The sequence below is a fragment of the Primulina huaijiensis genome, chromosome 5 (assembly GCF_012295235.1).
Source record: "Primulina huaijiensis isolate GDHJ02 chromosome 5, ASM1229523v2, whole genome shotgun sequence".
Lineage (NCBI taxonomy): Eukaryota > Viridiplantae > Streptophyta > Magnoliopsida > Lamiales > Gesneriaceae > Primulina > Primulina huaijiensis.
Genome location: NC_133310.1, coordinates 12,769,640 through 12,786,037, shown reverse-complemented (window position 1 = coordinate 12,786,037; position 16,398 = coordinate 12,769,640). Strand labels below are relative to the sequence as shown.

The window sequence follows — 16,398 nt, the reverse complement described above, 5'->3', positions numbered from 1 at the left end:
TATCCGCATCCACTTCCTCTTTAGTCATGGAGAAAAGGCGTCCTTGTACTTTCTCAGAACTCCCTGGACAATTCCTGGCGAGATGCCCTGGCTTTTTGCAACGATAACAAACATTGGAACCTTGCATACATTCCCCGCCATGAAGTTTGCCACATTTAGGACAAGGTGGTCTGTCCTGTTCTTTACGTGGAGGGGGACCCTTGCCACGGGGTTCCTCTGGTCTAGTACCCCTGCTATCAGTCTTTTTGCCTTGTCCCGTTCCTTGGCTCTTCTGAAAGTACTGTTGTTTTCGTTGTTGTCTGTCTCTCTCAATGTCTTGCTCATCCTGTTCTGCCATCAGTGCTCTTTCCACTATCTCCCCATAGGTAAAAACTTTCGACATTCGTACGTCTCATTTAATTTCAGAGCGAAGTCCCCGCATGAAGTGTTCGCCCTTACTTGTGTCATCTTGTGCAATATACGGTACATATTGGACTCCAGCCTCAAATTGTTTTATGTATTCAGTCATTGACATTGTTCGTTGCTTCAAGTTAAGGAAATCACTGGCTTTCTTGGCTCGTACATCTTTACTAAAGTATTTGTTGTAAAACATAGTTTTGAAAGTTTCCCATGTCAATGGTATCGCAGGTAATGCCACCCTTGCACTCTCCCACCATATCCGTGCAGGTTTTGTTAACAAAAAGATGGCACAAGTTACTTTGTCAACATCTTCCATATGAAGGTAGGAGAAGATGGACTCCAATGACTTAATCCACTCTTCTGCTACTGCTGGATAGGTGCTTCCCATGAATTCAAGAGGATTCAGACGTCGAAAATGATCATACACATCAGTTTGACCAGGCCCTTGTTTGGGGATCATGGCTTGTGCATGTGCTTGCTCATGTGTAGTCCGTTGCATCTCCAGTAATTGCTGTATCTGCTCCCCATGGACTTTCGCTTGTTGTTGGAGCAGCTGAGCAAAATCATCTATAGGTCGTGGTGCACTACCCTCACCTTCGACCGCTGGGGCTTTGCCCTTAGATGACTCTTCTTCATGTACCTTACGTTTAGGTGGCATCGTCGCTTATCTTAACCTACATATAGATCACATAGACACATAACTTAGCATAAACTATGGGATACAAAGATACTTACTTGCCGAGTTCTCCATGTGGATGAAGTGCAGTGTCTTCCCTGTCGAAGAACCGTGGGCTATGATACCAACTAAAATGTCACACCCTTACTCTATACTTAGCATAATTACCATAATCAAAGTAGGGTTTGACTGATATAACTGTAGTATGAAGCAAATCAAACAAGGGGCATCACTTTGACGGTTTATAAAAATTTTGGCATGATGTCCCTACATTCTTGTAAAACCAAAAACTCAACTCAAGCATCAACATTAACACATATATATAATCGTATTCTTACATACAAACATATTATGTATCATCATACACCTAGACATAAACATTGTAAAACTTGTTTTAAACCCTGACATTATTTTGTACAATACATATGCGGAAGCTATACAATAAGAAGTCCCGGTTCTTGTCGAGGTAAGGCACGTCACAATCATCCATTGGCGAACCGGCATCCTACGTCTCTTCACTACCTGATCCTGTAATACATGAGCTACGTGAGTTTATAAAACTCAATAAGTTGGCACTTGTACGTATCAATATGCGTCGAATAAACATACATATCAAGTCGTGACAACAATGAATCTTTAAACCATATCATATCATAGCATATATTCATGTTCATTTTTGTACTTGAGCCTCATTAGTTGACCTGTACTACCGTGCTTGCTTTATTATATAGCTACTACTGTGTTGGACGTCAGGGAGCAACCTTTGGCAACCCCACGCCCCATGAACATATATTGGCCAATAGCTTTGGTCGACTTAAAACCACCCATGATGTCAACAAGCTCTATATCTTGTAAAAATCAATCTTTTTCTTTTCATGTTCATGTTCATGTTCATAACATAGCACCCATCATCAATATTCGCGAGTTTCTTACATATTTAATACATAACAATGGAATATGGTGCTCTATTTTCAGCAATAAGATACTAACAATGTACATATAGCAATAATCAATGGGAAGTATTACTTCAAGAACATGCCAACTTACAGTCCAAGTTTAGGAACACTGGTTTGAGACGATGTTTCTCTCTCCTATACTGTCAAATATACCAGTAATTCAGTCACTATTGTATATACTAGATAAAAATCATTCCTTTATTGTCCTCTACATGTACAATAACTAAAAGATAAGAAAACTTACACCCTTATGAAGTTCTTGTGATGGGGAACAAAGTTCTAACTTCAAAACTTTGAAAAGAATGAAGAAGAAAGCTTTGGAGGAAGATTTCTATAGATTTCTCTGGAGTTTGTTGCTGGTATAGAAGTGGAGAGCTGATAAAATGGCTTAGAAAGTCGAAACTTATCATCTTATATGCAAGGCGGCGCTCGGGCGGTCATTTTCTACCGCTCGAGCGCCACAAGTTCTGTCACTGAGCACTACTTCATCAAAGATCGCTCCAAAAACGTCTCTTCCGTTCATAATCCGAAAAAGTGGTAAACATGAAAGTTGTAGCCCTATGTCTTGGCTTGAATTTTCAATTAATTTCAGGTCATTTGGAGGTTTGAGTAAAAAGTTATGCTCATTCTCCTAACATGTATCAGTGAGAGAATGATGGTATACACGACACACTTCGGGGCACTTTTGGCTTGTCTTCCACAATGATTTGGACAAAACTCAAAACATGAAAGTTGTTGCATTATATCTTAGCTTTCTAATGGTTATAGCCTCATTCAATTTGGATCAATATTCAAATCATTATGCTAAAACTCGTAAAAACTACCACAATTTTATCTCATTTGCTATCAACTTCATAACACTACTTCTACCTACACATCTTACTATAACTATTTAGACATATTTTCATTCTCAATACACCATGAACAATATATAAGTCATGTTCAATCTCAATATTGATATATCAATCAATATGTAAAACATAATTTGCTAAATAACTATCTATAATGACATAAACGTATTACTAATAATTTGTACGAGTAATCGGGCATTACAATTCTCCCCTCCTTCAAAGAATTTTGTCCTCGAAATTTGACATACCATATAGTTCAGGATATCTCTGTTGGATCTCGTCTTCTCGCTCCCAAATTGCTTCTTCAATTGTATGATTACACCAAACCAAGAAAACTTCGTACCTCTGAAACTGTCTTTAGGATGGACTATTGCTTAATAGACTCGATCTGAGATGGATCAACTGCTATTCCTTCTTTTCACACGATATGGCCCAAAAACGCCACTTTCTCTAACCAGAATTCACATTTCTTTAATTTCGCATATAATTGTTTTTCTTTCAATGTCTGTGACATGATTTTCAAATGCTCCCTATGAAGTTCACGTGTCTTCGAATATATCAAAATGTCGTCAATAAACACAATCACAAAAGCATCCAAATACGGCTTAAAGACACGATTCATCAAATCCTTAAACACTGAAGGTGCATTAGTTAATCCAAATGACATCACCAAAAATTCATAATGGTCATATCTCGTTCTAAAAGCAGTCTTGGGTATGTCCTCTGTTTTTACCTTCGATTGATGATATCCGGATCGAAGATCGATTTTCAAAAACACAATGGCCCCTTCCAATTGATCAAAAAGATCATTAATTCGAGGCAAAGGATATTTATTTTTAATGGTTACCTTGTTGAGTTCTCGATAATCAATGCATAACATCAACGATCCATCTTTCTTTTTCACGAACAAAACCAGAGCTCCCCAAGGCAAGGAACTAGGACGGATAAAACCTTTATCTAATAGCTCCTGCAATTGATTCTTTAGTTCATTCATTTCAGTTGGAGTCATTCTGCACGGGGCTTTGGAAATTGGAGCTATACCTGGACTTTAATTCAATAACAAACTCTACCTCTCGATCAGAAGGTAAGCCATGAACATCATCAGCAAATACGTCAGGATATTCCTGAACCACTTCAATATTCTGTAATGGCACATTACTGACCCTATTTACATCCGATACTAAGGCCAGAAAACTAGTACATCCCTTATTCAACAATTTAATAGCTTGCAAGCAAGAAATAATCGGAGTACATATCGATGAACCTAGACCAACAATTTGTTAGAGTAGGTGCACGTCGAGCCAAGTGTTGGCCGAGTGTTCACAATGAAACTCTATGTATAAACAATCTTTATTTTAATAATATTTGAAATTATTATTTTGGCACATCTTTATATGTATACCCATGCTAGTTGCATAGATAAAACCTCTGAATATACAAATAGTAGAAAGAATATGAGATGCTCATATGATGAGGATCATGAAACTCATATTTGGAATACTATATATTCTAAACAATTCCTAGTCGATTCAGCTGCCGCTAAGAAGGATATAGGCCGCTCGAGTTCGAGACTATTATCTGCGATGTGAGTACCATGTTTCATTGGTAGGGGACATTGTGATGTCCGAGCATGCAGATAGGTGCTCCTGGTAGAGTGCACTGAACAACCCTCCATAAAGGACTCTCCAAGTGGTTCTCACTTATCGAGTGAAAACGTCCTAGTTTATGGTTTTACACCATTAGTCCTTATGACTCGGGACAACATTGATACTCTATGTGCTAGCATTACACTTTGACTTGTTTACCGACTCTCATGGGGTCATCAGGTGGCAAGGTTGGTTGTTTTGGCGAAACATATAGGAGTCGATCCATTGTAGTCGAGGATTCACCGCTTACCTTCGGGTATGGATATCCTATGTGTATGTAGTTTGATATCTCTGATCAGAGTATGGTGGTAATTATGAAAGGGGTTTCATAGATTACACCATCGATGCAACTACGACTTGACACATAATATCGATTCATTGACAACTCTCGATATACCAATAGTTGTCGAATCGGTCGGGATATATGAGATGAAGGGTCTGTACTGTACGCTAACCATAATTGAATGGTTATTGCAGGCACTATCATTTGATACCTATGGAATCATGTAAACGATGCTGCTAAGCGTTTAACATGATTGGTTGGGTACTATCAGACTTGAGTTCTGACGTTCTTATTATCAATGAGTTGATAATTAATGGAGCAATTGGAGTATACTCGTATAAGGACATGTTTAGTCCGAATCACATGGAGATGTGAACCCGCGGCTAGTTGTATCAATGAACCATTGAGGGCCACACAAGTACTAGCTTTCTAGATCCCGTTGAGAAGTAAAATAGTTCAATGTGTTGAACGGCTTATAAATGAGTTTATAAGCGTAAGGAAAAATAGAAGTATGACTTCTATGAGAGAATGTAACTTTTAATTTATGAATGTGTTCCTAAAATTAAAAGTTGGCCAAATAAATAATGTATTTGAAAATTGTGATTTTCATAAACATTATTATGGACTAAATTAAATTAATTCAAGTGTTGAATTAATTAAACACTAGTGGACCTAGTAGAGTCCAAATAATTAAATTAATTCAAGTGTTGAATTAATTAAATAACATTGGGTCTTGTAGAGTCCAATTAGAAATAATTATTAAACTAGTGGACTTGAGTAAATTCAAGTAATGTTTAATTAGTCTCAAATATGTTTGAGATAATTAAATTAAGTCCATGGATTTTGAATTGTTAATAATCAAATAACATTGCATACATGGGAGGTGAAGGGTTGGAGACTACTTTTTCAATCTCCAAGGCTTGGGATGCTAAAAGGTGTTTTTAGCTTTTCCCATTTACACATGCCATGGCCGAATTTTTTGATGTTTTTCTCTCAAAATTTTTCTGTCATCTTGTTCTTTAATAGTTGGAGAAACAATTCTCTTCTCAAAGAAAAATGCCCTACATTTTCTAGTGCAAGTGTAAGGTGGATCTTTTAAGTTTGGTGATGGGCTGATTTTGAAGGAAGGACTCAAGAACAAGGAGAGCTTGTAGAATTGTCTTGCCTTTGAAGAGCCAAGTTGTTTACAACTTGGTTGGAGCCATTACATCAATCTTTGAGATTGATAGGTACATTTCTAAACACACTATGAATGTCATTTTTGTGTTTTTGTATTTGCTACACATCCTAGTATATGATGTGTTCGATTTTTCTTCTTGAGAAACAATTTTTGAACTTCCGTTGCGCATTTGAACACCTTATTCGATCCCCCTTCACAATTGCATTATTCTCATGATCATCAATTACAAACTTAACGGTCTTTCCCACACAATCAATTACAGCAAGATAAGCAGATAACCAGTCCATACCCAATATAACATCAAATACAACCATCGGAATCACAATAAAATCAGCATATAACAATCTCGTACCCATCTGTACCGGACATGCCTTAAGGATACTAGTAGGACAAATCTCATCACTAGAAGGCAACATAATAGCGAAATGTAAAGGCATGACAGTAGGCTCGCGAGATAAAGAGTGCATAAATACTTCAGACAAAAAAGAATGAGTCGCACCAGTATCAATCAATGTGAGTGCTTCCTTGCCAGATATCAGAATATTACCTGATATGACTAAAGAATAAGGATTGGCACCTTCTTTTGTCATTGTAAAGATTCTGCCCTGAACCTTTGCTTTGTCAGAGGAGAAAGGACACTTTTGTGCTGTATGTCCCATTTCCTTGCATCTATAACATCGGCCACTCCCAACTAGACACTCACCTTTGTGTGGCTTGCCACACTTAGGACATACCGGTCGCTCAATATCAGAAGAAGGCACAAGAGGTTTAGAGCGCTGCTCCATCTTACCTTTACCTTTGTGGCCACCACGAACAATTGCACTTGCACCTTGACCTCTGGCTTGAAAAGCTTGCCTTCTTAACTTCTGTTCTTTTTCAATCTCTTGTTCATCGTGATCGGCAAGTAAGGCTCTTTCAACAATGTCTTCATACGTACTCACTTTTGTCATATGAACATCCTGTCGAATTTCTGGTTTCAAGCCACGAAGGAAGTGTTCTCCTTTGTCTTTATCATTTTCAGCAATGAACGGAACAAACACACATCCTTCTTCAAATTTAAATATATACTCAGCAACAGACAAGGAATCTTGTCTTAACTCAAGAAATTCTCTAACTTTCTTCGCTTTAACTTCTCTTGAAAAATACTTGGCATAAAATAACTCTTTGAACTCATCCCATTTTAACTCGCAAACATTGACAGTCACTTTCATAGCTTCCAACCAGATGCGAGTAGCTTTCACTAGCATAAACACATTACAGCTCACTCTATCTCGATCAGTGAACTACAGATAGTCATATATAGCCTCCAATGATTTGATCCATTCAAGAGCTACAAGTGGATCGGCACCACCTACTAATTCAGGGGGGTTCATCCGCCTAAATACTTCATAAGAACCACCTTCGATGCTTTCCAATCTACCCTATCCTCTTCCTTGACCATGACCCTGGGTCGAGGTATGCATGCTCAGTAACTGCTGAATTTGTTCGCCATGAACCTTCTCTTGTTCTTTCAACAACTTACTGAATTGGTCTACCACTTTGGCAGTCTTATCAGGGGTCCTATCATCTCCTTCGATACTCTTACGTTTGGGAGGCATTTCCTACACATATGCTCACTTTAACATAGCTAGGAAACAATAGGATATCGATGCCAATGAAATAGAATCGTTTATCATGTTAAAATCAATAGATGCAGGATCGAAAACATACCGGATTTTCCTAGGTAGAAGAAGTCATATATGGTCCGAAAAACATTCGCTCTAATACCAATTGAAATAATTCATTCCCATGACAAAAACATTTAAAAGAAATACAGTATGCAGAAGCCTTAACATTGAAAAGGGAATAAACCATAAAACATTTGATCATAAACATTTTTCAACTAATGACACATAATCATTTACAAAATATTCAAAAGCCACTACAAAGTTTCCATATTTCCATTTACCAACATACATGTCCCTTAAAATTTTTCCATGTTCACTACACCAAAAATAAGAGTGACAGGGCCAAAAGTTCAAGAGTTTCCCTTCCTTTGCTATATTACTTCTCCCTCCTTGGACAATACGCTTCAATCCTTTTTTATCACCTGCATCACATGAAATTAACTGGAATGAGATAAAACTCAGTAAGTAGAAAGTTGTACATAACAAGTACATATACATGGCTTGGCTTGAAATATGGTTATGGCAATGGCAATAAAAATAGAACAATACAATCTTCAATAAACAATACATAATCAAGGCACTATAGATGGTATATCATGGCATGAATTAAAAGAAAGGAAATTGATGCGATTCCTGAGGGTCCATAATTTTTATATTGACGACAGCGAAGGAATTTGTGTGTGGACCCGATGTGATTGAAACGAATGATGGATTTGTGCGATCCTCGCCTCTAGATCACGTGGTCTAGCAACAAGAAACCAGCGATAGGCGACCAATCCCGTAAGCACCTCCAAAGGAACCCGTCTTTGGCAATACTTGCGAAAATCGATAGACGAGCAAACAAAAAAATTCACCTCTGAAAGTTCGATTTTTAAAACACCGAAGTATATAAAAGCTTTCGCTTTCGGTTGAGAGAAAATCTCACAATTTGCTATCAAATCAATATTGAACCAAAGTTAAATTGTTTACATGGTGTTCTAGCTTAAATATAGGTAACGAAAACCTAAATATAGAAAATTGCATATTTAAAGATAACAAATCAATACTTAATTTACAATTAATTAAACTAAGGAAACTAGGTTAAGAAAATAGTCTTCTAGTGGCTCAAACTTCCCGTAGCGCTAAGGCGCAAGCTTCCAATTCATCCTCTACTTGATTGTGATGCAACCCGAACCCTTCGAGCCTTGTTTCCAAGCTTTCATTGGTTGAATGAAGGGCAATATTCAACATCTTCAATCGTCCTCTCGAGATTGGTTCTTGGAACGCATAGTGGCGGCTAGATTCATGTCAGAAATGATATTTATGTGACCTGTGTATAGTATCTTTATGATATAAATGTCATAACTGTGAGAGATACCGAAAATCATGACATTGGTCAATGACATGCTTGAATTACTAACATTCTTTGGCTTTAATTATAGGAAAGTTCATTGAGGCATTATAACAAACACTTGATCGGCAATAATAGAATACTAGCTCCTTATCAATGAATTCAATAGAAATGCTTACTCAATGGATACATAACAACAACTATATCAAGAACACAGCAATGAAAGGAGCTAGGCATCAATCAAAATGGTTTTTGTACATATATATCATGTGAGCATTTGAAAGGGAAAGCATCTACTTACAATCCAACAAGTAAATGATGACTTTGATGATCTTGAATGATTCCTACTACAATAAGCACAATAATAACCATAAATCATCACCATTAATCAGAGGAATCAATCAATTCAACTTAACCCTTCTAAACTCCAAAAATATAGAATCATTACCTTGTAGCTTGCAATCTAAGGTTGGAGACATTAAAAATTACACTAGAACCCTTGAACTTGGAGTAGAGATTGAAGGGAAGAAATTCTTGAAGGGAGAAGGCAAGAAACGATATATGAAGAATGAGAGGAATGAGAATAGAGTAGAAGTGTCTAGAATATGATTATAAGGCTTCAAAGACACCAAAGTGTTTTAAAATAGCACTTTCCGCACAACTAGCGCCTCCCGAATGGCGCTGTGGCGCTGCCTGCTGCGCCTAGCGCTGACCCCTGCACCAAAACTACATCCCAACTCACCTAAAATCAAACCTTTTCCAACACCATCCAATACCAATGCAATTAGCATCCCAATACATCCTCAATTCATCCAACACAACCATCAACAAACCTCATTCATTTCCATAAACAACACTAACCATAACATAACTCCCAAAAATAACCATAAACAATAACCGTATTAAACCATTCCAATAAAAATATCCATAAACAATAACCATTAACATATATATAACCATACCTTAACACAATAAATCATGAACTACGCCAGCAACAATAACATGATAACAAGTCGGAATATTAAATCTGTGATACAAGTGATCATTTTACAAAAGATTGTCCCACTTTGCCCTCTTTTAAAGAATGTCTCCATGAACAAGCCAATGTTTGGAACAATTTAAAAAGGCCAAATTTTGAACCATTTTCTCAAAGTTACAATCCAGGTTGGCGAAATCATCCAAATTTAGTTGGAGGAATGATAATGCTGCACAATTTTCACAATCACATTTCCAAAATCAACAAAAGTCTCAAAATTATGCACCTTATGTTCCTCCACCTAAAAGAAATTTGAAAGATACATTGAATTCTTTCATTGAAAAGCAAGAGTCTATCAATTCTGAAACTGCTCAAACCATTACAGATTTGAAAGATACTCTTGCTAAATTTTCATCTGCACTTAATGTTCATGAAAAAGGTAAATTTCCTTCACAACCACAGCCTAATCCCATGGATCATCATTCACAAACTGGAACTGCTGGAACTCAACCGATGGATCAAGTAAAATTTGTTATTACCCTTCGCAGTGGTAAGATTGTGGAAAAATCCAATTTTGAACCTTGTGAAGATGATGATAAATCATCTCCAAAGGGCAAGGAAGTGGAACCCATAACTTGCGAAGAGGAGGATCAACAGACATTGCGACCACCATTTCCTCATGTTTTGAAAAATACAAAAAAATCAAATTTGAATTCTGATAAATATGATATTTTTAAACAAGTAAAAGTTAATATTCATTTAGTAGATGTAATAAATCAGGTACCATCATATGCTAAATTTTTGAAAGACTTCTGCACTGTGAAAAAGAAAGCATTTTTAGCCAATCAAGTAAGTGCAATCATTCAAAATAATAATACTTTGAAATACAAAGACCCTGGTTGTCCTACTATTTCATGTATTATTGGAAAACGAAAGATTAAAAGAGTGATGCAAACATGGGTGGTCGAGCGCCAAGGAAAGCATGGGATCCTTTGGAGTTTCCGGAGGGACCAATCACGAGAGGATGACTGAAAAAGTTCAAGGAAGCACTATAGGGAGTCATAAGCAAGCAAGAAGTGGTCGTGATGCAGGGGAGTACGTTTCATCCTTTTAAACGACCGAGGCTACACGGACGTGTAAACGGACTTGTACACTGGGTCCGTGTCCATTACAACCGAGAATGAAGAAATCCAGTGTGTACACGGACCTGTACACGGGGTCCGTGTCCGATACATCCGAGATGGAGAATTCAGTGCCTACACGGACCCCCTTCCGGACCTCTACACGGGGTCCGTGTACCAGGCGGTTTGGAGAGATTTTGTTCCTTTTTTAGTGTTTTAATTATTTTGGCAACTAGATATTGCTATCTCTTAATGATATGTAAACATATTTGGACGAAAATTAACACACAATTCAGATATTATTGAGTTTTATACAAACTTTTTGAGTTTTTTCTCTCAAAACTTTTGCAAGTCTTTGCTTTGTTTTCATCAAAAATCAAACTTATCAAGATTCGTTCTTGTGGCGTTTTTCGATTGATTTCATACGGATTGTCAAATACAAGTACTTTGAAGGTTCGTCTGTTCTTGAATTTTTTTATCGTGAATATTTGTTGCTAAGTTTTCTAATTTAGAGGTGAATATCACAAACCATATTGGATTCAAAAAATCGGGACAACAACTTAGATCCATGTTCGTTATTGAATTGAAGGCGTGATTCATATTTAAACTTTTTTTTGCTTTCTTACGCACATGGATTCGTATCATTTGGTATCAGAGCTTAGGTTCATTGAATTCAAGTAAGTTTATCACGTTATTATCTCGTTCTATTATTTGATCTGTCATCCTTTCGTTCCTTTTTCAGATCTATTTTTTTGTTATATCGTTTTTATTCTGTTTTTGAAATTTTGGTGAAACTTTTGTTGGTATTTTCGAGTTTTACTCAGTCTTAGAGTAAAAAAAATACAAAAATTCCGAAAATTCACCATTATTTTTTTTTGGTATTTTGTTCTATTCTTTTTTGTGAGTCATATACAAGTGCCTCACACAGTCAAAAAAAATAATATTTACCTTCAAATTGCTTGTCTACGCAGTCTAAGTGAGTCGATCACAATTGTTCACAAGTTGCACTTGATTGTTTGATATACAAATACAAAGCTTGGGCACACTTTCGAGAATACTATCAAATTTGAGTTAAATTACTTGAGTGAGTGTGAATTTTCTTTGGAGTGACTAGTGAGTATTTGTTATAAGCAAAAAAAATAAGAGAGGAGAGACGAGCGAACTTTCTTTGGAGTGACTGTGAGCATTTTGGGTGTCGAATACTTTGTTTTCTACTAACATTTTCTTGCAGGTATAAATCTAAAAATTTAAATGGAGAGGGAGGTAGGAGATAGCTCGAACCCAGGGTTATCTAAAGTTCAAATTGAGGCGTTGTTTGGGCATTTTAGTAGGAAGATGAAGGTAAAGTTGGAACCATTACATGAGCGGTTGGATAGGCTTGAAGTTAGTACTAGTGGAGATAAATCTAAGCCTAAAGATTTGGGTAGGAAAGAAGAAGAGGAAGAGTATGATTTGGGAATGGATGAGAAGAGCCAAAATGAGAATTGGGGTAGGAATGGAAGAGGTAGAGGATTTGGTAGAGGTAGAAGAGGAGCCGTACGGGGTAGATATGATGGGAATCGGGCAGATGGCAACATGGGTAGCATAAAGATGAAAATTCCATCGTTCCATGGGAAGTTTGACCCAGAGGCATACTTAGAATGGGTAAAGAGGGTAGAGTTTGTGTTTGAATGTCACCACTACTCCGAACCAAAGAAGGTTATGTCGGCGGTGGTTGAATTTCTAGACTATGCTCTCATTTGGTGGGATCAACTAGTGACCACTAGGAGGAGGTCTAATGACAGACCCATTGAAACTTGGGATCAGATGAAGAGGGTCATGAGGAAGAGGTTTGTGCCCAATCACTACTATAAGGAGTTGTTTAAGAGGCTACAAACTTTTAGGCAAGGGGTAAAGAGTATTGAAGACTACTATAAGGAGATGGAAGTGGTCATGATTAGGGCCAATATTGAGGAGGATAGTGAGGCGACCATGGCTCGTTTTTTTTTGTGGTTTGAATAGGGAAATTCAAGATCAAGTGGAGCTTAGGCACTAATTGGATCAAGACGAGATGGTGCAAATGGCCATAAAGGTGGAGCAACAACTCAAGAGGCGAGGAGTTGGCCGCACCAACCAAACTGGGGGTCCATCATCTTCGTAGCGATCAAATGTGGTGAAGCGTGAGGAGAATAAGGTGATGACCAAGCCCAAGATTGTGACCAAACAAGAGGCGCCTAAACAAGGAGTGCAAGGTAAATCTGAAACTCCTCTTAATCGATCTAGAGATGTTAAATGTTTTAGGTATCAAGGGTTATGTCATATTTCTAGTGAATGTCCTAACAAAAGGGTAATGATTTTAAATGACTATGGTGAGTATGAATCTCATAGTGAGGGTGATGAGGATGAGATGCCTGCTTTAGAGGATCCTGATGAGGGATATGAGGCGGTTGTAGGTGAAGCACTAGTGACTAGGCTAATCATGAGTGCCCATGTCAAGGAGGATGAGACTAACCGAAGAGAGAACTTTGAAAGGATCGGTTAGAAAGTAATAAGTGTTTAGAAGAGGGGGTTGAATAAACACTCACGGATTATATGTTCTTTTCGAAAATTGAGTTCAGTTTAGTGACAAACTGACACTCGGTGTCTCGTCAGTCGATAACAATCAGTTTAACTACAAAAACAGTTGCGGAATTAAACTGACTGAAAGATAGAATAACTAAAGTAAAATGATAACTGAAATAAAATGCACACGGTTTGTTTCTGGATGTTCGGAGAATAGAATAACTTCTACGTCACCCTTTCTATCACGAAGATAGGAGTTCCACTAAAAGACTTTGATCGAATACAATAGTTGTACTGGCATGGGTTCGAGACTTGGGGAGGTATTACTCCACCAAACTGGTGTGGAGAGTCCTATGAGTAACCCATACGACGCCTATGGAAAGCCCGTGAGGGAAGAGTTCCATAGATGGGCCAAGGCCCATAGAGCAGAGCCCAAGATCGGGATAGCCTTGGGTCGATTGGGGCAGTGGGCCGTATGGGCGGTCCACTGGGCCTGTCATGGGTCGTTACATTACTCAACAATTGAAGAAAGAAAAATTGGAGAGAAAATGTGTAGGAGATTTCGGCCACTACAAAGGGAGGAGAGGAGGATTTTTCTTGGTTGGGCAAAAAAGTGATAAAGTGCATGAGCATGTCATGCAATGTTTAATGAAAAAGTGCCTCCAACCCTTCACCTTCTTAGCATGCCTTTTTTCTTGGGCTTGTAACAATTACAAGGCCCATGGAATTTAATTTAAATGTCTCAAACATATTTGAGCCCAATTAAACCTTACTTGAATTAATTCAAGCCCACTAGTTAAATAATTATTCCAATTGAGCTCTACAAGACCCAATGTTATTTAATTAATTCAACACTTGAATTAATTTAAGTTAGTCCATAATAATGTTTATGAAAATCACCATTTTCAAATACATTATTTATTTGGCCAACTTTTTAATTTAGGAATACATTCATAAATTAAAAGTTACATTCCCCTCACAGAAGTCATACTTCTATTTTTCGTTACGCTTATAAACTCCTTTAGAAGCCGTTCAACACATTTAACTATTTTACTTCTCAACGGGATCTAGAACGCTAGTACTTGTGTGGCCCTCAATGGTTCATTTATACAACTAGCCGTGGGTTCACATTTTCATGTGATTCGGACTAAACATGTCCTTATACGAGCATACCCCAATTGTTCCATTCATAATTATGAACTCCTTGATAACAAGAACGTCAGAACTCAAGTCTGATAGTACCCAACCAATCATGTTAAACGCCTAGCAGCATCGCTTACATGATTCCCTAGGTATCAAATGGTAGTGCCTGCAAGAACCATTCTATTATGGTTAGCGTATAGTACGGTCCCTGCAACTCATATATCTTGACCGATTCGACAACCATTGGTATATCGAGAGTTGTCAATGAATCGATACTATGTGTCATGTCGTAGTTGCATCAATGGTATAATCTATGAAACCCCTTTCATAATTACCATCATACTCTGATCAGAGATTTCATACTACATACACATAGAATATCCAAACCCGAAGGTAAGCGGTGAATCCCCGACTACAATGCATCGACTCCTATATGTTTCGATAAAACACCCAACCTTGCCACCTGATGACCCCATATGAGTCGGTAAACAAGTCAAAGTGCAATGCTAGCACATAGAGTCTCAATGTTGTCACAGGTCATAAGGACTAATGGTGTACAACCATAAACTAGGACGTTTCCACTCGGTAAGTGTGAACCACTTGGAAAGTCCTTTATGGAGGGTTGTTCAGTGCATTCTACAAGGAGCACCTATCTGCATGTTCGAACATCACAATGTTCCCTACCAATGAAACACGGTACTCACATCGTAGATACTAGTGTCGAACTCGAGCGGCGTATATCCTTCTTAGCGGCTGCTGAATCGACTAGGAATTGTTTAGAATATACAGTATTGCAAATATGAGTTTCATGATACTCATCATATGAGCATCTCATATTCATTCTACTATTTGTATATTCAAGGACTTTATCTATGCAACAAGCATGGGTATACAGATAAAGAAGTGCCAAAACAATAATTTCAAATATTATTAAAATAAAGACTGTTTATACATAGAGTTTCATTGTGAACACTCGGCCAACACTTGGCTCGACGTGCATCTACTCTAACAAGGTTATCCCTGTATTGTATTAACAAGAAGCGGAACCCTTCTTTCTCTCCTATCATTGATGATTGATCAAAGTCTGGTATGTAAGAATCTGAGTATCAATCGATTGGCATCACCTTTCACTCATCAATTCCTCAAAGTCTGAAACCCCAAACTCCAACAGATCAACAGAACTCCTAACAAAGCCGGAAAGGCCTATTTTGAGCTCTAGCGGGTGTTCAAAGTCCTGATTGCCCCTCTTTCTTGGTATGAGCGACTAAGCTATACTGGTACACTACACTGAAACTAACAACTCTACTTCGGTACATGAGTTACATCTCTTGTTGGTTCCCATCGATTAACCACTAATTGCTTCCAATCTAACTTCGATATGGAACTGTCATTTACAACTCTTTTATCAACTCCTAGTGGGTGGTATTCGTGGGTCACATTATAAAAATACCTAAGGGAGACCGCTCTAAAGGAAAGGTGATATGAATCCACGTACGTAAGAATCTCAAACACGACTAATTTTAGAATCGCGCCCTCAATTCAATAACAAACAAAGATTGTTGTTGTGTCCCGATCTTTTGATTCAAGTATGACGTGATTTTCAACCCTAAACTACTTGGTTTAGTAACA

General features: G+C 37.7%; 1 protein-coding gene across 1 annotated transcript; it reads right to left on the bottom strand.

Moving 5' to 3' along the window:
- Positions 1 to 6,098: 6,098 nt before the first annotated feature.
- Positions 6,099 to 7,238, bottom strand: LOC140977648 (uncharacterized). Its single transcript, XM_073442394.1, has one exon. It carries the CDS (start codon positions 7,236 to 7,238, stop codon positions 6,099 to 6,101), a length of 1,140 nt encoding a protein of 379 aa, XP_073298495.1.
- Between the last annotated feature and the right edge of the window lie 9,160 nt (positions 7,239 to 16,398).

What these genes read in the sequence shown, in the direction of transcription:
- LOC140977648 (XM_073442394.1), bottom strand. Translation starts at nt 7,238, where the DNA reads ATGCTAGTGAAAGCTACTCGCATCTGGTTGGAAGCTATGAAAGTGACT.